This window comes from Chiloscyllium plagiosum, unplaced genomic scaffold (assembly GCF_037043375.1).
Source record: "Chiloscyllium plagiosum isolate Xiang-an unplaced genomic scaffold, Cpla_swu_hap1 HiC_scaffold_2, whole genome shotgun sequence".
In the NCBI taxonomy this organism is placed as follows: domain Eukaryota; kingdom Metazoa; phylum Chordata; class Chondrichthyes; order Orectolobiformes; family Hemiscylliidae; genus Chiloscyllium; species Chiloscyllium plagiosum.
The window spans coordinates 124020450-124041827 of NW_028270140.1; the positions used below are offsets into that span (position 1 = coordinate 124020450).

Consider the following 21378-nt stretch of genomic DNA (forward strand, 5'->3'; position numbering starts at 1 on the left):
AGTGGCATCTGCAGAGATACCAAGTCACTTTTTGGGGTCAATGATCTATCCTCAGCATTGGTTATAGCAGTAATCAACCGGAGATGTTAACTCTGTTTCTCTGTCAACAGATGATACCAAGTCTGCCACATAATTCCAGTATGTTCAATTTTATTGCAGATTTCCAAACTCTATATTATTTTACTTTATTTGGTGGATGCTAGTCTTGGTCTCTTTGCAATGGAAACATTTTCTCAACTTCTGCTGAGTAAAGGCCTCTATAATGTTAAAGACCTGTATCAAACCATTGGCCCACCTTTTAGCTCAGGGGAAACGAGCCCCAGCCTGATTAATCTCATCTATTATCACACACGTTAATCTATCGCACACATTCTCGAGTGTAACTGTTTTGTTTTATAGTCTAGAGATCAAAACTATGTACAATAGTGTTCTGGTCAAGGTTTTATCCTGAAGAAGTCATATCAGAATCGAAACGTTAGCTCTGTTTCTTTCTTCACTGATGCTGCCAGACCTGCTGAGGTTCGCCAGCATTATCTGTATTTGTTTCTGTACATGTTCAGTATGACTTTGCTGCTTTTCAATTCTGTCCCTTTAAGAATTGCTCCCAGTGGCTTGTTTGTTATTTTTAATGGTCTCATTAACCCTGTATCACCAGTTTTAGATCATGCTATATTCCAATAGCTCAATTAGTAAATAATACTTCCTCATATTTGTAAATATGCTGAAAATCATCAAAGCTCCAACTTTTTTTTAAAAAACATTAAATTGAAAATTAGATTCTTGAAAATTAGACACGTTCAGAATCCAGCTTTAGAATTTGGATCTGAAAACAGGCTACTCTCCAAACCATAGCGTTTGTGTTAGTAGATGAGTAATAGAGCCTCCTAAGTGAGCAACCTGAATTCAAATCCCATCATGTAACTACTGCATTTAAATATATTAGGAATATGGAGCTAACATGGTGCTGAGAAGACCACCCAATTTTCATAAAAATCCATCTGATTCACTGATGATCCTTTGCAAATGAAATCTATTAATCTACTGTCCTTGCCTGCCTGTTCAGTACGTGACTCCAGATGCAAAGCAATGTAACTGACTCTTAATTGCTCTCTGAATTGGCCTAGCAAATCAGTCACTTATATTCAAGATTTATTTTTGCTAGCTTTCCCTTATTACTTCCCTCACATTTCTTCACCATATCCAGATGACCTGCTCTTCAGCCTCTTCCGATTCATTCCTATAATCAGATGGTGATATAGAATCAATTAAGTAATCATGGCACAGAAAGAGGCTACTCAGTCCAGTGAGTCTGTGCTGAAATTGAAGCGATTCTAGAATTATTAGCATTCCAATCCTCCATTCCTTCTTGTGAAGAGCTTTGAGCACACTCTCTAATTGACTTGTGTAAAAATTGGTTAGCCTTCCAATAATTGAGGAAAATGTTTGTATACAATTTTAGAGCAAGCACATCATAAATTTTTGATTTTGCTTTCAATTACCAAATAGAAATTCCTCACCCTGAATCAAACCAAGTTTAATCTTGCTAGACTGATGTTTGTAGTATTTTAAGAAAGCACATTTTGGTAGAAATTCTGTATTGTGGAACTGGCAATTTTCTCAGAAATAACCAAACACTTTTTGCACTACTCGAAGCAGCTTTTATTTACATGTATTTATTTAACTGGCCATCATACTGGAATTTTAGAATACAACTGAACATAGATTCAATTGTATATAAAATGGGAAGTCAAATAATGGATAATATTTCAGAATACATACATATATATTACACTGAAATACTTTTTCAGAAGTATAACTTATCCTGATTATGACATAAGCTGAAATAGAAACAATACATTAAAAATATCAATGTACAAGTTAATTATCACATATTAGAATGGATTAGTAATTGGGGAATAGCAATGGAGCATCTAACATATCACAGAGCCATGCAACATGCACATACTGCAAAACTACAAAAAATAATCTCAATTTACACTGTACATTTGACATCAAAATGAATCTTAAGAAACTGTACATTTACAACATATCTATGTTAAATGTAGTACACTTTAACAAAGGTGCATTAAATACAAAAGAACATATATGTACATATTTATAAAACACAGCAGTATGTTACAGCTTTTATAATAAATTAATGAATAAAATATCCAGCTATCAATGCTTGTTAAATCGTGTAATATTAATGATCGTCAAATCGCGTGATTCCGTCAGGGGAGTCTGTTGTCTGCCGTTGCCCCTCTCCAAAAAAAATGGAAAACAGTTAACAGAAAGCAAAAGAAATCACTCTTTCTAAAGTTATATAGAATTCTATTTGAGTGTTCTTCAAAGTAAATCTTGTGAACAAGATAGCATTATACACAAATTCAGGGCTTTTCTACTGTCATTGCAATGTCATTTCAACTGCACAACATAGCCCTGCTACACTCTAGAAAAAATTACTTTGTCTTTCCTCCTTCAGTGAAGACTTCTTTTTACCCAAGTACAAAGCTCTGGGCCAGAAAACAGGAATTTGTTCATGGTAGCACAAACTAAAGATATGAATTAGTGAACCACTCGACTTCTGTTTTTTGCTGTGCCAGCTAAACCCATTGGATTCTTAACGCATTCTCAAACATTATGAAGGTTCAAGAATCCCTTTACATCTGAAGATGATACATGGCACAATATACTGGTTGTAGGGCAATATACTCTGGATGTTAAACTGCTGCAGCATCAGGTACATGAAAGACTTCCTGGCACTTATCCAATGAAAAACAATGAGTTCTCCAGTGTCCTGGCTAACATTCACCTGACAGTTATCATGGCCAAAAATACAGTTCAATAACGTGATGCCTGTTTGTAGGAACTTTCTGGAAACAATTTAGCTGTGTGTTGACTTGCCCAACAGTGACCTCACTTCTCCAGTAACTTATTGACCACAAAGCTCCTTAGGACGCCCTGGGGAAATGAATTATACAGGATGAAGGCAAGTTCTGTTCAGTTCTGCCTGTTGCACTTCAATCATTCAGATAGTTTTACAAACATAATCATATCATCTTCAGTGAACAGAAAATTTCAGTTTGGAGGAAGGTTAACAATGGAGTTCCCTTGGAGTCAGTTGTAGGACTCTTGCTTTTTTTGATTATATCTTGATCTTGGTGTGTGCAGGACAACTTCCAAGTTTACTGACGGTACATTGGAAGCATTGCAAATTGTGTGGAAGATTGGAAAAAGTACGAAACCACTACTGGTTGGTGGAGTGGACTGTAAGTTGCAAATGGTATTCAATGGAAAGAAAGTGTGAGGTGACATATTTTGATAAAAAGAACATGGATATACAGCAAAAAATAAAGGACACTACCCTAAAGGATGTGTAAGAATGGGTGTACACATGCCTAAGTCACTAAAGGGCAAATCAGAAAGAGTTAGCAGCTAATAAAACAAACAATATACTAGACTTTGTTTTGCAGGGGGATAGAATACATGAGCAAGGAACCTATGTTCAACTTGTATAAGACACCAGTTAGACATTATCTGGAGTACTATGTACAGTTCTAGGCACCACACTTGTGGAACGATGTGAGCATTGGAGAAAGTGCACAAGAGATTTACAAGGTTAATTCCATGGGTGAGAAACTCCAGTCATGAGGATAGATTTGGAGAAGCTGGGACTGTTTTCATTGGAGAGGTTAAGAAGAGATTTAATATAAGTTTTCAAAATCATGAGGGGTCTGGAAAGAGTAGATATAAAGACATTATTCCCGCTCATAAAAAGATTGAGCAGAAGGTACAGACTTGAAGCAATTTGCAAAATGAGCTTTGATCAAAGCTTTTTCCACACAGCAAGTAGTTAGGCTCTAAAACACACCACCTGGAAGTGTGGTGCAGGCAGGTTCAATTAAAGTATTCAGGAGGGTGTTAGATGATCATTCAAATAGAAACAGGAAAAGGTAGGACATCGGAAATGCTCATAATACTGAGTCAGAATTCCATGGGTTTGACTGGCCTTCTTCTGCACTGTAAGAATTCTGTGATTCTCCGATGAAATTTGGTATATATTGCATGCACCCCGAAACTGTCACTAACTTGTAATGTATGCCAACTAAACTATTGCACTGAAGTTTTATACAAGCACAATTGCTTTCATGAGAAAAATAAAGATCACATGACAGAAAACAAATAAGTTAATTCCTTACTGCGTGCCATGTAGAGCCAGCTGTTAGCTCCGACTTTTCCAGCAATATCACATCTTTCATCCCAGCTTTGGCAAGATGATAAGCCAGGCTAACTCCAATACAGCCACCTCCGATAATCACTGTCTCCGCATTATCTTTCCACCTTTTCACAGGGGATTGTGTCCGGTTATTTTCATTGCTAATATGCAGAAGAACACAAAGAAGCTATTTATTTCAAGTTGTGCCACTGGCTGCAAATGTGCACACATAAACAGTTATAGGATTGGTAAGCTTCATATATGTTTACATATAGAATGTACTGGATATGCCTTACACAAAGCTTGTGTGCACTTTGATATCACAAAAGCTTTATTTAATATGCTCCCAACCATACTCTGTTCAAAAACTCCTACTGTTACGTGTAACCTTTGATTTCTTTTAATGAATCACAGTATATCTGTGAGTATATGCCAAATGCACATGTAAAGTTAACTGTCTTAATTGATCAGATTATCAGCAATAACTGCGAACCTGTATTGGGAAATCTGTGGTGCGATGGGAACATTGTTGGACTGCTAATCCAGATACTCAGCTGATTCTCTCGTTCAAATCCCATCAGGCAACTGCCCAACTTAAAAGTTCAATGAAATCCAAAATATAGAGTCAGTTATTAACATCTCTTTTGGGAATGACAGTTCCTATCTTTACACACATGTGAATCCAGACCCATAGCAAGGAGTTGGCTCTTGACTGTCCTCTGCAGTAGCCTAGACATTAGGAACCAACAATGCCCACATTACATCCAAAGAATAGGGTACGGTGCACTTACATTCAGTACACATGCCCACACTGGACTCGCAGTGTCTTAATTTGTTTGGAATTTATTGGAAAAGAGAAAAGACTAGGTGTGGAGGAAGTGATATAGACGAAAGATATATATTAAAAGTCAGTCTCCAAACCACTGTAATCGGCGCCCCCAGGATTTTTGCAACATTGATTCACTGAACGGCCGTCGTGATTTGCAACGATACATTGCAATGGCAATGCAATGAAGACAACGATACATTGGAACAGCAGAAGGTGCATTCTGCGCACACAGTGCAGAGGTTCAGGAAAGCACTCACCCCTGTTTGGACGGGGCGTTGCCTATTAAACGGACAGGAATCCAGCGGGAGCACTCCGCTAACACAGGCAGCTTTCCACGGAGAAAGGCGGAAGGGAAGCACCTTAGCAGCCTCGACATGGCCAGATCCTAAAAGATCCAGTTGGAATATAGAAAACTGCATGAAATAAATCAATATAATTCCACCCCCACCCTCCCTCTCTGCTGTACTTTTACCCAAACTTTGACGCTCTCCCGAAACACTTCGCAACCTTTGCGAAACCTTGTCCGTTTGCACCATTCTCTCCCCACCACCCCCACCTCGCCTGGGAGACCAATGAAAGAGACAGGGAGGCGGCTACAGGGGAGATGACCACCTCTCCTCCTCTCTATAAGAATGTGCGGAGCCAGCAGTCAGCAACAGTTGGGACGCAGTGTACAGCAGAGTTTACAGTGAGAGCCAGTGACCTGGAAATGCCACCAGTCGGGAAAGACGGAAAGTCCGCTGCCAAAAGAGTAACACCTTTTTTCCCCACCCTCTTCACCTTCGTTTCTAACGCTGATGCGCTGATTTACTTTTAATTTCTTTTCTGAAAAGTCTTTCTGATTTTTGCTAAACGTTTGTCCCGCCATGTAATAATAATGGATTTGTTACGTTCTTTTTTGCAGGAAGAAGCGGCGCTAACATAGATTTCTCCATCGCTGGAGAAATCCCGTCACTATTCTTGGCTTTCATGTCCCTCATTAATTGCCCTTCTTGCTCCTTGACAACTGTCCTTATTACCCCTCAACCAATATCTTTCTTTCTTCAGACCATTGTCCTTATTATCCTTAATGCCTTTACCTCTCACTAAATATTCTGTTATCCCTCACCCATCTGTCCTTATTGCCCTTGGCACAGGCACATGTCTGGTAGTAAGAGCACATTGCAAATCTATGGGTTTAAGCCCAGCTGTTGCCTGGCTGCCCCCTCCTCCCGGGAAGGGGGTTTGCATGTTCCCTCCCAACACTCAGTCTGCAATAAATATCAAATGAATGCATTCCTTCAGCACACTGGCCACTTGGTTTGGTGATATGCCAGGTTACATCCTCTGCCCCTGTGACCTGTCTTTCCTCACTGTGATGCTGGTTAGAACAGGAAAGCCATCAGTTCCCAACAGCATTGGCCTTTTCTTAGTCCTCCCAACAAGTCTACTAATGTTCCAACTGAAATGTTTGTATAATAGCTACATTTTCTTTTGTCCTGTACTTTGATTTAACCATGGATCTAATGTCTCTTCCCTGTCTTATCTCCCCAGCCCACTACATTATCCCACCTTCAAAAGTAAAAGGATTTCCCATTGGCTCTGTTAACTTAGCCAGTTGAGAACTATTTTCAAAAAGGGAATCTCCTGGGAATACTTGTAGGGCTATTGTTGTCAGTGCTCATACTGATTATATTATACTTTTAAGACAAACTGTTGATGTGCTCCCAGTGTTAGACTTGAGCCAACTGCACATTGCAGTTGAGTAATGGACCACTTATGGGTATATTTATCTAAGGACTCAAGTCTCAATTGTCTGTCTGTCCATGCCTTAAATGATGGGGGCATGATTGTAAAATATTGTTTCTGTTCTTGAATGCAGTGAACCTGTCTAATGAATCCTATTGACTATTCTAACAAACACATTTTTAATAACTGACATTGCTATTTACCACCCTTATTTATTTTTATGACTGAGATAACATTTTATTGCAGGGACTTCTGGAGCGTTTATCCTCTGGGGAGATAATTATTGGAGATGGAGGGTTTGTGTTTGCTCTTGAAAAGAGAGGATATGTCAAAGCTGGCCCCTGGACACCAGAAGCAACATTAGAGCATCCTGAGGCTGGTAAGACCAAAGCAACCACTGACATAGTCCTTTGCCACATTGCCAATAATGCTTATGCTGCATAAAACTCTGCTCTTTAACTTGACTTATTGCATGGCAATCTTAGCAGGTTCACAGTGAAATCAGATAAATTCACTAAAATAAAATCTTTATTTGAAGAAGTAATTGACATACCCAAGTCCCACCTATTTCTCATTGATTTCTGATTCATCAGGGACAGATATCTCTGGGTGGGCTAGTTAATAAAGATAGACCATTTGTTTTAATATTGGGATCAGGATTGCAACAGAATCTTGATACTTTGAGCAATTTCAGAAAGTTGGTCATCCAAATATGAAAAGTAAATGACTAATCCAATTAGATGAAGTTCATTAAATTCCATTCAGCCCACCAAGCCTGCACCAACCATTCCAAAGAGCTCCCACCCTGTCCCCATAACTCCACATGGCTAATCCACCTAGCCTGCACGCTCCTTGTCAGTATTTTTTTAGATTAGATTACAGTGTGGAAACAGGCCCTTCGGCCCAACAAGTCCACACCGACCCGCTGAAGCGAAACCCACCCCTACCCCTACATTTACCCCTTACCTAACACTACGGGCAATTTAGTATGGCCAATTCACCTGACCCTGCACATCTTTTGGATGGTGGGAGGAAACCGGAGCACCCGCAGGAAACCCACACAGATACGGGAAGAACGTGCAAACTCCACACAATTTAACATGGCCAGTCTATCTAACTTGCACATCTTTGGACTGTGAGATTAAACTGGAATACCCAGAGGAAAACCATTGCAGATGCAAGGAGAATGTGCAAACTCCACACAGCCAGTTGCCCAAGAGTGGAGTAGAACCCAGGTCCCTAGCATTGTAAGGCTGCCGTGCTAAGCACTGAGCAACCATGCTGCCCAATGGACTGTTTTCTTTTGAAAATAGTTTGCAGTGGACCTTTTTTTGAAAAAAGTGAGTAGAACTCCAACGTTCTGTTTCTTTGCAGTGTGCAGGTGTGAGCATTGTTATACATTGTATAGTTTGATGGGTTTGATTTGACTGACTGATGTGAGTCAGATACTTAAATATTAACAATAGCAGAGTCACATTCAAGAACTGAACTTACAGGGTAATATCCAGCCAATTGGCAGGTGTTCTTGGTATGGCCTTAAATTCAGTATTTAAAAAATTTTTTTGCTGTTGTTTTAGTGAGACAGCTACACCGTGAGTTCCTCAGAGCAGGCTCTACAGTCATGCAGACTTTCACTTTTTATGCAAGTGAAGACAAGTTGGAAAACAGAGGAAATTATGTGGAACAAAAATTTTCAGTAAGTCTTGATTTTTTTCACTCTGATTCCATCTCTTCATTGTAAGTTTCTGTCATTTTCACAAAAAGGTACAGAGACCTTACTATTAAATAAATAAGTTACTGCAATAGATGTGCCCAATTAAAACACAATGTTTTACAATAAAAGCTTTCATTTGTACGTAATAATTAAGTATAGGATGAGTCCATTTGGTCTGTTGTGTCTGCAGCAGCCCTCTGAATTAGCATTTTACTGTTTCTCCTGTCTTCTCCCTGTATCCCTGCACATTGATCCCTTCTAAACAACAGTCTAATCCTCTTTTGAATGTCTGAGTTGATCCTGTCTCCATATCAAAGTTTATGTATTATAGAGTGTAAAATACTCACCGTGTGAAACAAAAATCCTCTCACTTGACTAATTACTTTCGATCTTTGCTCTGGTGTTAACAATCCTTTCATGAGTGGGATCAGCTTCTCCCCATCTATTCTGTCCAGATCAATACGATTTTGAATACCTCTGTCAAATCTCCTCTTGGCCTTTACTTTTACAAGGGAAACACTCCAGCTTCTTCAGTTTATCTTTGGAACTGAAACCCCTGTTTGCTGGAGCCATTGTTTGAACTTAAATGTCTGTCACAGGCAAAATGGGAACAAGTATCAGAAAGAGTGGGAATAGTGACTAAAGAGGGGGAATTAAGGAGGGGCAATGAAGAAAGCCATGTGTGCTATTCTCCTACAAGGAGGAGATGGTTGAATGATGGAATAAGGAGGCAAAGATGTACAAAAAGGCGAAGTCAGGCAGATCGATTTTTATAGTTGAGGAAGAGAATTTTAATTTTCAGATGCTAAGACACTGAGAATCAATATACAAAATCAACCAGAACACGGTGCAGGGTAAGGAGGACTTGTTTAAGCTGGGAAACAAGCAGCATGATGTTAAATTGCCTGAAGTTTACAAAAGAAGCTTTAGTAATAAATTTTATCCTACACTATGGCAAAAGTCAGCATACATAATAACTCATTCCATTCACTGACAAGAACAAAGAAATTAAAGCAATCTTATTGTGCCAGACATGTATACCAACAAATGTGTGTATCAATACAGTCTGTCTGGGTCTCGTTATCTTAACATTAACTTGAGAATTAATCTTATTTCTGTCAGAATATCTGTTTATATACATGTAAGTGTTGTGTCTGTTCTGATTCTGATTCAATATGTTCTTGGCTTGGAGCTTCATGAAACTGACAACATAGTGTTGAATTATCTGAACTCTTATCTTCATATCTCTTCACAACAGCACAAGCATACTAAGTCCTAGACATGCTGCATATTGTCTCTTCTCTTCTGTCTTTCACGCATCCCACCCCCACCCCAACCCCAGAACCTGCTCTTACTCGAGAGTTTTGGGTCGCATGGATTATGGTCTGTATAGTTTCTATCAAATTTTAATAAAGAAAACCTACTGACTTCTGGGCCTAAATTCATGACATTCAGTGCATTCAGCCTGTGAACTATCAAGCAATAAGTCCTTGGCTTGCTTGATACAACGTTTGGCTATAAACTTGTGAAATGAGTTGGCCAATAAAATTGTCTTTTACTTTACAAGTTGCGATGTTTTGTTATGTCATTAAAGCTGGCCTGTAAAATGTTGTAGCTTCATGTGTTATCTCTTTTTTTTTTCAGGGCCAGAAAGTGAATGAAGCTGCTTGTGACATTGCTAGAGAGGTGGCTGATGAAGGAGATGCCCTCGTTGCTGGGGGAGTCAGCCAAACCCCTTCCTACCTCAGCTGCAAAAGTGAGACAGAGGTGAAGGCTATCTTCAGGAAACAACTGGATGTCTTTATCAAGAAAAACGTAGACTTCATGCTTGCTGAGGTATAGTGTCTTTGCAATTAACTATTTCTAAATATTTATTTACACATCTAAGAGAAAAAAATAACTTTACATTGTCTGCATGCCTAAAAAATCTAAAACCAGATAATAGAGCAGAGAAGAAAAAAGTGCAAGAAGCTTTGGATTACTTGGCTTTGGCATGTTTAATAGTTTTGGCAGTACTTATTTTGCACCAAGCTGCCTAACGAATTAGTTTATGTTAGTCTAGTGGGAGTCATGCCAGGCAAATGACTGCAGCTTGCTCTGTTTTTTTTCTTCTATCTTATGTTTCCTAAGCAAACTGATTTGTAATGTATTTTATTCATATCTAATTATCTTGTTCCCTTTTCTGGTAAGGACGTATCAGTTTCCTCGGTTATTCTCTGTTCCAACCAAGCTCCAGATTTGTCATAGAGGGACTTTGAATTTAAAAACTATTGCTTTCTCTATTGACCTGAAAATACAAAGTGCCATTTCTGCCATTTATTTGCAGTCCATTAACAATTATATGATTTTGATTTAGTCAATTTTCATTTAGTAGTTTAATATAACAACAAGCCAGTCACCATACACTTAAAACTTCTCAGACAAGCAGTTAACAAGCTACTTAACCAGTATATAAATATTAAAGTTTCAGCTGTGAAGTGCACAGTATTTGTGCAAAACGGCTTAACGAAGATTGGGAAAAGCACAATTTAGTGCCCAAGTCCTGCAGGTACTGGTAACCTCTGGAATGAAGCATACCTATCAGATTTTTGGTGGGGACGATGATCCCAAATATTCTAAGGAGTAAGCAAGTATGGCAATTTCCCACTGAAGGAGAGCTCCATATCAACTACTCAAGGACCTACACGAGGTCCAGAAGAATTTGCACAACTTAAAGAAGAGTAAAAAGGTAAGGTACAAATAATCCTGTAAAGTCGCACAGCATAGGCCATAGCTGGACATGAAGGGAAGTAATTGTTGAAAGGTATGGCCCAAAATTGCTGTAATATCGCAGAGAAATGTCAGCAATGTTGCTTTAAGCGGAACAACAGTTTTATTGCCTAATTATATGCATTACCAAGAAAGTACATTATAAAATGCTGTTATCCAAAATACCACCTAATGGTCTGAACTAAACAAAAGCAGAAATTGCTGGACCACATGATCTCATGTTTAATAGCAATCCAGTACATTATAGGAGAGCATAACATAGATCCTTGTGATCAAAAACAACTTGCCACAGTGGAGCAAAGTGATAGCTGATTTATTCAGTAAGGTGAGTATGGAGAGATTTGGAGACTGTAAGAGTATGAACTAAATTAATATGCTCATGAGTCTTACATCTGCATTTCAGTGGATGGTGAGGGGCTGATAATGCCCTTTTGTTTGGCCTCAACAGGCGCAATCCTATAATGGAAGTGAAGGAGTGAATTGCAACATTGAAGGTTTCATTGGCTTTGGCACGGCCAGCTTGTCATGCATTATGCTGCAGAAATGAGTAGACTTCACTCTGAAGGACATTGCCTCATTTGAAAGCATGGTATGACCAGCATCTCTGGTCCATAGATAAAATAGTTGTTGAGCTTGTCAGCTGAATAAGCTTCTTTTGTGAGGAGAATCCTCAGGGTGAATTGAAGGTCTTGTCTTTACCTGAGTGTGCCATCTATTAGTTCTCCCAGCTGAACAAGGTACTAGTATATGGAATGAGAAGTGATATTGAGGAGGAAGTGTAGGATGAGATATTTGTCAAATTTTTTGACACCATTGGAGATAGTGAGACCTACAGATGCTGAAGAGTCAGAGTGGATAAAGAGTGGAGCTGGGAAAAGCACAGCAGGTCAAGCAGCTTCAGAGGAGAAGGGGAGCTGATGTTTCAGGTCAGAATTTTTCATAAGGTCTAGGGGAGGGGAGGGGGGCTGCGAAAGAGGAAGAAGGATGGGGTTGGGGGAAAGATAGGTGGGTGCAGGTAGGAGGTGGCTGTGATTGGTCAGTGGAAAGGGTGGAATGGATAGGTGGGAAGGAAGATGGACAGGTAGGGTCACGTTAAGGAGGCAGGGTGGAGAGGGAGGTCTGGGCCTGGGATTCAACCCCACACCACCCACCCCATTTAGATCGCAGCCCCCTTCCCCTCTCAATGTCTTGATGAAAGGTTCCAACCTGAAAAGTCGACTCCTCGTTTGAAATAATTGCCAAACAAGTGCCATCTGATACATAATGATGCCTTGAGTGTCCTGCGTGTTAAGGTTTCTTGAAACAAGATGCTGAATGGTAATTTGCTACTTGTACAAAGCACTAGAAGATGTTATGATGCTGCAAGAGTAATTATCTTTACCACCATTTCCCAGTGAGCCGTTAACAAGATCAATGGAAACAATTGAGCAAGGAATAGGCATCCTAGGAGCAGCTCAAGACTGGTGCCATTTTTGTTATGGAGGTTTTGGGATTCAGTCTCTGGAATACTGTCTTTGTTAGTTTCAGCTTACTGGGCTAAATGTTGAATGCATCCAAGAAGGGAATTCAAAGGACCTAGATGACCTATCAGGGCCAGGTCACATTTCAGACTGGTTCTGGAATTGGTTCTAGAGGGAGGTGGCACCCGATCACAATAGTAGTGTCGCTGTTCTACTAGGACCAGGAAAGATAGAAATTCCTATTGAGTAGTTCCTCCTCTTGTCCCTCAGATGTAAGTCATCCATCCTGACCCGTCCTGACATTAATGAGTATAAGGTCCATTCTGATGATGGACTGGCCTGCTGCTTGGAAATTCTGGCTCAGATGTTTTAAAATTTATTTTAACCCGCCATGTTATGACACATGGAGCAAGTCATACCTTGGACACATACCTCCTGGCCCAGAGCTAAAGAATACTACAGTTGTATCACATGAGCTGTTCTATGCTTACAAATATCCGTTTTTATTCTGAAATGCTCTCCAGGAAGGAGATTTCATGGAGAAGCATAGGAGCAATCATTTAGCACATAATTAACAGGAATAATTAACAGTAATAGAAGACAACAGCTGCTATCTCCATAAGCAACAAGCGATCTGTGATTATGCAGCACAGCAGCCTCTCAGCACTGATGCACGCAGTGAACCTTGTATATTCACTGCAGGTCAGTGACTGACAATGCACCCAACAATTGGTGGTGAGTGCTACCTCACTCAGAAGTTAAAAGATTAAACATGGTAACAGCCCTGCACCACTTGCACTGCTCAATTTAATAAAATAAATTTACTTTCATTACCTTGCAATCTCCGTGTTTTCATTGGGCAGGGAAAGGAAATGTTAGATCTTGTGTCAAAAAAGTGACCAACTTCTATAGATGATTGGAGGGTCCCTGTGATATGAGTGGTGAGAGATTTGTGACTATATTTACACAAATAGTGATTGCTGGCCTTTTCGAACAGACCTTCCTTGCAATTTGAGCTGCCTGTTTCAAATTTCTCAGTCTTTAATTGCCATAGAGTTGCTGCATAATGTATAACTCTCTTCAGTCCCAAAGATACTTTCACAACTTCCTCCTTCACACTTGCTGTATAGTTACTAAAGCAGCAACTTTATCATGTCCTTTCCATATTGGGCGCTACCTTTGTTGCTGCAGTGATATTTTGAAATCTCTTTGTGAAAGTCCCTAATTGTTCATAAGGTGAAGTGAGGAAAGTGATGGCCTAGTGGTATTATCATAGGCAGTTAATCCTGCGACCCAGGTAATGTTCTGGGGCCCTGAGTTCAAATCCTGCTATTGGCAGATGGTGAAATTTAAGAATCTAATGATGACAGTGAAATCATTGTCAAGAATAATCCATCTGGTTCACTAATGCCCTTTAGGGAAGGAAATTGTCATCCTTACCTGGTCTGGACTATATGTGACTCCAGACCCACAGCAATGTGATTGACTCTTAACTGCCTAATTGGATTGGCAATGAAAATGTTGGCCTAGCCAGTGACACTCCCATCCCATAGTGAATAAAAAACATTGGTTTCTATTCAATTTGACTGCATGTAGACAAAATGATGAGTTATATTTCAATTTGACCTTGTTTACATTTGCTTGTTCTTAATACAATTGCTTCGAGTGAACCAAAGCATTTCGCTGGAGGTCAAACAATGGCCTCTTGTCATAAAATAGGTATTGGAAATTGACTTGAAGGAGCACCATATTTCCAGTTCTGCCACACACAAATACAATTGAGTGTATCTCAGTCTACAATTCAAACATACAGAATTGGAGAATGAAAATAAATATCTGTAATTAATTAAAAAATGAAAGCATAGCAATCACAGGAGATGATGTGAGATATGAAGAAGTAATCATTTTCATTTAGACTAGGCTTTATGAGAACCTGAATACTACCTCAGCTTGTTAGATATCTGACAAAGAAAAATAATATACATTAGTTAATATTGAAATTGTTCCAAATCTCTCTCTGTTATCTTAGTACAATAAATTATACTCTTCTTTGATTTCTTTTTCTTAGGAACATGTTAAATTTAACATGAATATTTCCAGTAAACCAGTGTCCTTTCAATCTTCCAGTTCAACTAACCAACATGGATATGGATGTTCTTAGCAATACTTGTCAATTAAAATAAACAATTATACTTTTAGATTTTATTGACATAACTAACTACCGATGACAGCATATCCTAGGAATCAGTTTTGAACAAAGCATGCTAATTTGGACTAAATAAAAAAGAAATGAGAAATATACGATAAACAATCTTGCATTTCTGCAATCTATTACAGAGCTCCAAATGCAAAAGTTAGCCTTTTGCTCCAATTTTATGTTTTATTTTGGCCTCCTTCCAAATGACCATTGAGTTTTCTGCTCTCAAAATCATCTTGGGTATTTCCACAGCCTGAAAAGGATGACACAGGTAGTCAAGTTTCTCTGCCTGCATAATTTTCTCCCACATTTCAGTATTTAAAATTATATTAAGCAAAGATGAATAATCTGTGCTTTCTACTGACATTACATACTTGTATCTAATTTTCAGATAAAATTAACAAAGTGGAAAGTATGGACCCATGTTTTTATTGGAAAACCTTTTTTTGGAAAATTAATAGCTTGTTATTTTGTTTTCCAGGAAGAAACTTCAAATGAGAAGATTTATAATAGTATTACTGGTGTCTAAATGCTGGTACTCTGTCTCTTGCAGTACTTTGAACATGTGGAAGAAGCAGAGTGGGCAGTTCATGTTTTGAAAGAATCCGGCAAACCAGTTGGAGCCACCCTGTGCATTGGTCCGGAGGGTGATTTGAGTGGAGTGTCAGCAGGGGACTGTGCAGTTAGACTTGTAAAGGCTGGTAAGGCAATTCATCCAACTTTCTTGCTTGGGAGGAGTTTGAGTATTGTTGAAGGACTTAAACACTGTAAGCCAGGGGAGATTATTCAGTATGTTGGGGTGGGGTAATAGATTCCTGAAGAAGGGCCTGTGCCCGAAACGTCGAATCTCCTGTTCCCTGGATGCTGCCTGACCTGCTGTGCTGTTCCAGCAATAAAGTTTCAACAATAGATTCATCTAAACAGTGTACGAACAGTCACTGAACTGAAGATGGTCTTTTAAAGGGCATTTCTTCATGATGACCGATAGTGCGATTGCATTGGAACTGCACTCACCACTAGGCCACCAGCTGACTCTGTAACTCCCTCCCTGCTGAAGTAGGCATTAGACAATCAATGAAGTGATAACTAGGCAGTTAAACTGAGGTCAACAGAAGGCACTCCCTTTGGGCTCTTGACTAGAACATCTGGGCCATTGTCTGATACATTCAAGTCACTTTGGTAATAACTGATTTTCTCCAAATTGGCTGATGGTTCTCCCTGTCAGAAATCACAAGTGATCTTCAACAAAATAACTTTTTTGAGTGAAGACCCTTTTTCAGTTCTGCCTTATTTGATCCCTTGTCTTCAGCTATTGTAGGAGTGGGATAGTTGCTTGTTTGTGGAAGAAATGACTGCCTCACTGGAAGGCTGTAGAGTTTGCTGCTATTGTCATCAGCCATGAGCTTCAGTTTTGTCTGACAGTTCACTAATTGCTTAGCTTTTGAACTTATTGTTTAAAAACTTGAAGCATTTTAGTGGATGCAAACTAAGAATTCTGCAAAACAGTAGGTTTGTTTAAAGGAATTGAAGTGTATTCAGTCCAAGTAGATTATCGCAGAATAGAAATTCTGTGAATCTGTTTTCTGGCTACTGCAGAGAGGGCCATTCAGCCTTCAAGCATGCTACTCCATTTGATGATGGTCTACATGGCTCCACCCTCCCCATACTAATCCTGCTTTTTTTGATTCCATAGTACTCAAAAAAATCCTATCTCTTGAAAATGTTGAATGAACCAAGGCTTTGTATCCCCTGAGCCTGTAGTAATCCATATGCAGCTAAAGTTTCCTCTTCGATCTTAAGTATTATTAATTTAACTTAAAATCTCTAATTTAAACTAATTATTCCTAACTAACTGAAAGCATCCATAATTCTCTGCGATGGAGAGTTCCAAAAATTTACAACCCCTGAAGAATTTTCTCCCCATCTCAGACTTGAATGAAAGAATACTAACTTTCAAGTTTTGATCACTCATTCTTGTCTCCTGCTCCAAGGAAATATACCTTACGAAGCCTTTTTAAGAATTTGATCTATTTCTATTAGATTACCTCAAATTCTTCAAACCTTAAGTGATATGTTCCTCATCTACTCAATGTCACCTGAAAGGGCAATCTTCTCATCAAATGAATCAATCAATTAAGCTATTGCTGGGCACTCTCTAAGACAAGTACATCTCTCCTTCCCTAAGGAAACTAAATCTGTGCAAAACACTCCCGGTTTGGTCTGTATACAATTGCAGTAAATGGCCAACGTACCATTTGTTTTCCTGATTGTTTGCTTTAACTAAATGTAAAATTCCTCTATTTCAAGCACAAGGACACACCATGTCCCTTTGTATGCCAAGGTTTCTAGCCTCTCACTTCTCAAACAAAGTAAAGATGATGTTTGCATTCTGATTTTGTAGGTGCTGACATTGTTGGAGTGAACTGCCATTTTGACCCAGCTACTTGCCTCAAAACTATGAAGCTTATGAAAGAAGGTTTAGAAGCTGCAAAACTAAAAGCGCACTTAATGGTGCAGCCCTTAGCTCTGCACACACCTGACTGCAACAAGCAGGGATTCATTGATCTTCCAGAATTTCCATTTGGTAAATATTTTAATTTGCTGCTTTAATGCCTTCTGTAAAGTTTGGATTTATTGGAATTTTAGAATTCTTTTCTCTATTTGTATGTAGTTGCTGGTAGGCCTCAAGTCAAGCCTAGGCCATTCCTGTTTGTTACTCTGCATTTCTGACTTCAGTTGTAACAGATAAGAAGTGATAGCCAGAGAAAAATTTAAGCAGGAAAATGTAAAAGATCTATGCTAGTAAATATAGAAATGGTGTCCAGTCATTTGAAAACATCAGCAAAACCATATCCTCACCCTGCTACTGAGAACGTGTTTGATTTTAATCAACTCTTACAAGGTGATCTTCAGGAAAATAACTTCTGTTTTGAATGCATGAACTTATAAGTTTCAGTATCCTCTATAGCAGTACTGTAGCCTTCTGTCCAACAAGTAGTGCAGTCAGGATGACAAATTTCTGTTCTCTATCACAATCTGTAACTGAACAAAAATATAGAAATCAAGCTTCTGAAATTCTCTGGAGTACACCTGGCTGCTTAAGATAGAGAGATGACGTTTTCACACAGTGATATGTGGTAGTTACAACATTTAAAATGAATAGGAAAGATTTATAGAGATACGGGCTAAATGCAGGCAAGTGGGGCTAGTTTAGTTTGGGCAACTTGGTTGGCATGGACAAAGTGGACTGAAGGATCTGTTTCCATGTTGAATGTTTCTGTGACCCCTCCAGAGCTGACTGCATGGAGTTTGCAGAATCATTGGAAGGATATTAAAGTTGCATGGACCATCTGGTTATAGACATCATGACATTGTGGGCTAAGCTGTGAAGGAAGGAGGAGAGCTTTCTGACCTAAATTACCAGGGGGAGGTACACTGTCATCCATTTATAGTTTAAAAATCACACATCACCAGGTTATAGTCCAACAGGTTTATTTGGAAGTACTATATTTCGAAAAACTGCTCCTTCATCAGGTAGCTCCTAAAGCTAGTACTTCCAAATAAACCTGTTGGACTATAAACTGGTGTTGTGTGATTTTTAACTTTGCCCACCCTGGTCTAACACCGGCAACTCCATACCATCCATTTACAGGTGAAAATGCACCCATCACCTCATCATGTTGCACCACCTTCCCTCCAGAAATGCACATATGGGCAGAGGCCTGACTCTTAACACAAAACCACTCCTGTCTCAGAAAGGAGGGACCCCTAATAAGGCAAATCAGAAAGTGCCAGGGTTATGGTGAGAAATTGATGGAGCCACCATAGTACCCGCACCCCTCCCATCAACAACTCACCTAAGGAATTGCAGTATGGTTCAAAAATAAGCTCCGAATTATAAATCTAAGACCATTTTATGTGGCATGTATATTCAGGGCAGAAACAACCAAAGATTTTTCCATTTGATTTTATTTTGAAAGCAACATAACTGTTTGGTTGCAGTTTGAGCATGTGATTTATCACCCTAATCTGTTCTTTTAAAAAGCTCTGGAGCCACGAGTTGCCACCAGATGGGACACACACAAATATGCAAGAGATGCATATAACCTGGGAATCCGTTACATTGGTGGCTGTTGTGGATTTGAACCCTATCACATTAGGGCTATAGCAGAAGAGCTAGCAGCTGAGAGGGGCTTCCTTCCAAAAGCTTCAGAGAAACATGACGCCTGGGGAGGTGGTCTGGCAATGCACACAAAGCCTTGGGTGCGAGCAAGGTATGAATAACTGGAACTTTCCTGTATACATTTCAGAGGTGCACCAATCTGTTGGTAGTAATGTTCACCTTGGCCATCAGTGTAAAACAGAAAGATATCAGGAGAGGTGTATAAGAGGCAGCTTACATTGTCAGTTTTATATCGTTGCCCAAAATCAAAATTATTCCAACTGAGAATTATGCTTTTAAAGAACTGAGGTGCTAACATTTCAACTTTCCTGTTTCTGAAACAAATTTTAAAATAAAGTCAGATAATGTATGATAATTGTTATGGCAGTGGGACTGAAAATAAATAGCAATTCATAACCAAAATTTAGGCAATACATTTCAGTATATGACTTTAAAAAAAATTGTTAGTACACTTTTTTTTACCATAAAATCATTTCAAAAGTCTTCTTTACATTTGCTGAAAACTGAGCTGCTTAGGAATTTAAAACTCAGAAGGCTAGTTGTGCCTGTTCATTATCAGCCATTCAACTATTATTAACTATCATCTAATCTTGTTATTGTATTAATTAGATTAGATTACTTAGTGTGGAAACAGGCCATTCGGCCCAACAAGTCCACACCGATACTCCGAAGAGCAACCCACCCAAAACCATTCCCATATATTTACCCCTTCACCTAACACTACAGGCAATTTAGCATGGCTAATTCACCTAACCTGCACATCTTTTGGACTGTGGGAGGAAACCGGAGCACCCTGAGGAAACCCACGCAGACATGGGGAGAATGTGCAAACTCCACACAGACCGTTGCTTGAGGCGGGAATTGAACCTGGGTCTTTGGCGCTGTGAGGCAGCAGTGCTAACCACTGTACCACCGTGCCGCCCCAATTTAGACATTTTTTAGACATTATTTTTAATAATTTAGACATTATTTTTAATTTCTATTAACTCCTGGAAGCTATAAATCTGTTGGTCCCTTCCAGAGTATAATGGCTTGTGTAGAACATGTGCAGAATTTAAATCTGTATAGCGTGATATCGAGCCTTCAAGAAGACAGAAGTCAAAAGATTTCCCACTGCTTTCCTAATGACCCAGAGCTAGTATCTCTTTCTGACCATTCATTAACCAACAGAGATAGTTGTCAACCACATTTGCAGAAATCTCTGCCACATGGCATCGGAAAGTAAAGCGTTTTCTTTGCCCTGTTTTCCAGAGCTCAGCAGGCATATTGGGAGAAACTGATTCCTGCAACTGGCCGACCATATTCAGCCTCTTTCTCAAAGCCAGATAGCTGGGGTGTGACCAAGGGAGACAAAGACTTAATGCAACAAAGAGAAGTGACAACTGAAAACCAACTGAAAGAGATGTTTGAGAAGCAGAAAAATGTTGCTGGATTAGTTGCATAATGTATCTGCCAAAAATCACCAAAATCTGTTGAAAATTACCAAATAGAGTAAATAAAGTTTGAATCTAGTAAATAAATGGTCTTGTCTTTACTTTCAAAGAGCTTCTATAAATTGTTGACGTGCAGAAGAAAAATTAATTGTGACTTCTCCCACTTGGGATATGAAATTTAAGCAAATTGCCAAACTGCATCTGTATATAAGAGTTTCTGCCCAAGTTCTGGTGAAGGATGGGGTCAGTCACTTGCCCCAGAAGTCTTAGAATACCACGTAATAAATAAGTGCTGAAAACCTCATGGCATTTTCCTGGCTCTTAGCTCATAGGTGTGCTCATATCACCAAAACGTGACAGTGTACCAAACTGTCCCCTCAAGTAAGGCAGGGTGACCCTCAGGTTAAACCACCACCAATCATCTGTCTAATAAGAGAGTAACCCTATAGGACAATTGTGATTTTACCACATTCTGAAGTGGCTCTGGTTGCTGCCTGCCATTTGACTGGTAGCTAGAAAAGACACTTTGCTTTGCTTCCAAAACTTAAACATTTAGGATTCTCAAAGCTTGGATTGAAAGTAATAGGGAATTCAACCACTCTAGTTTCCTGTTTTCCTCCATTCTTGGTTTATCAGGATGTTTTGAATTTATCATTATGGCTACATGTAGCTATTCAGTCCATCATGTCAGTACTGGATCTCTGGAGGAACGATGCACCTAGTGGCATTCCTTTGCCTTCTCCCCATAAACGTGTGCATTTTCCTATTTCACACAAGAATGAGTGCCTGAAATGAACCTGTTTCCACCATGCTTCCCATTCCAGTAAATTCCAGATCTTAGAAACTTGT

General features: G+C 39.3%; 2 protein-coding genes across 2 annotated transcripts in view; one reads left to right on the forward strand and one right to left on the reverse strand.

Moving 5' to 3' along the window:
• The window catches only part of dmgdh (dimethylglycine dehydrogenase), a 144807-nt gene extending 139310 nt beyond the window's left edge, over positions 1 to 5497 (reverse strand). The window contains exons 1-2 of the mRNA XM_043706890.2: positions 5303 to 5497; positions 4200 to 4377 (exon numbers count right to left, since the gene is read on the reverse strand). Of these exons, the coding sequence (XP_043562825.1) occupies positions 4200 to 4377; positions 5303 to 5421 (297 nt within the window). The 5' untranslated portion in view covers positions 5422 to 5497. The remainder of the gene's footprint in view (positions 1 to 4199; positions 4378 to 5302) is intronic.
• A 144-nt stretch (positions 5498 to 5641) lies between these two features.
• Positions 5642 to 20616, forward strand: bhmt (betaine--homocysteine S-methyltransferase). Its single transcript, XM_043706911.2, has 8 exons — positions 5642 to 5796; positions 7020 to 7152; positions 8351 to 8469; positions 10132 to 10323; positions 15467 to 15614; positions 17315 to 17497; positions 18959 to 19187; positions 20348 to 20616. Exons 1-8 carry the CDS (start codon positions 5650 to 5652, stop codon positions 20538 to 20540), a joined length of 1344 nt encoding a protein of 447 aa, XP_043562846.2. The 5' UTR covers positions 5642 to 5649; the 3' UTR covers positions 20541 to 20616.
• The last annotated feature ends 762 nt before the right edge of the window (positions 20617 to 21378 follow it).

Coding starts and splice junctions, on each gene's coding strand:
- bhmt (XM_043706911.2), top strand. CDS start 5,650: ATGACCACCTCTCCTCCTCTCTATAAGAATGTGCGGAGCCAGCAGTCA. Junction 5,797..7,019: donor GAAAGTCCGCTGCCAAAAGA/GTAACACCTTTT, acceptor ATTTTATTGCAG/GGACTTCTGGAGCGTTTATC. Junction 10,324..15,466: donor TAGACTTCATGCTTGCTGAG/GTATAGTGTCTT, acceptor TGTCTCTTGCAG/TACTTTGAACATGTGGAAGA.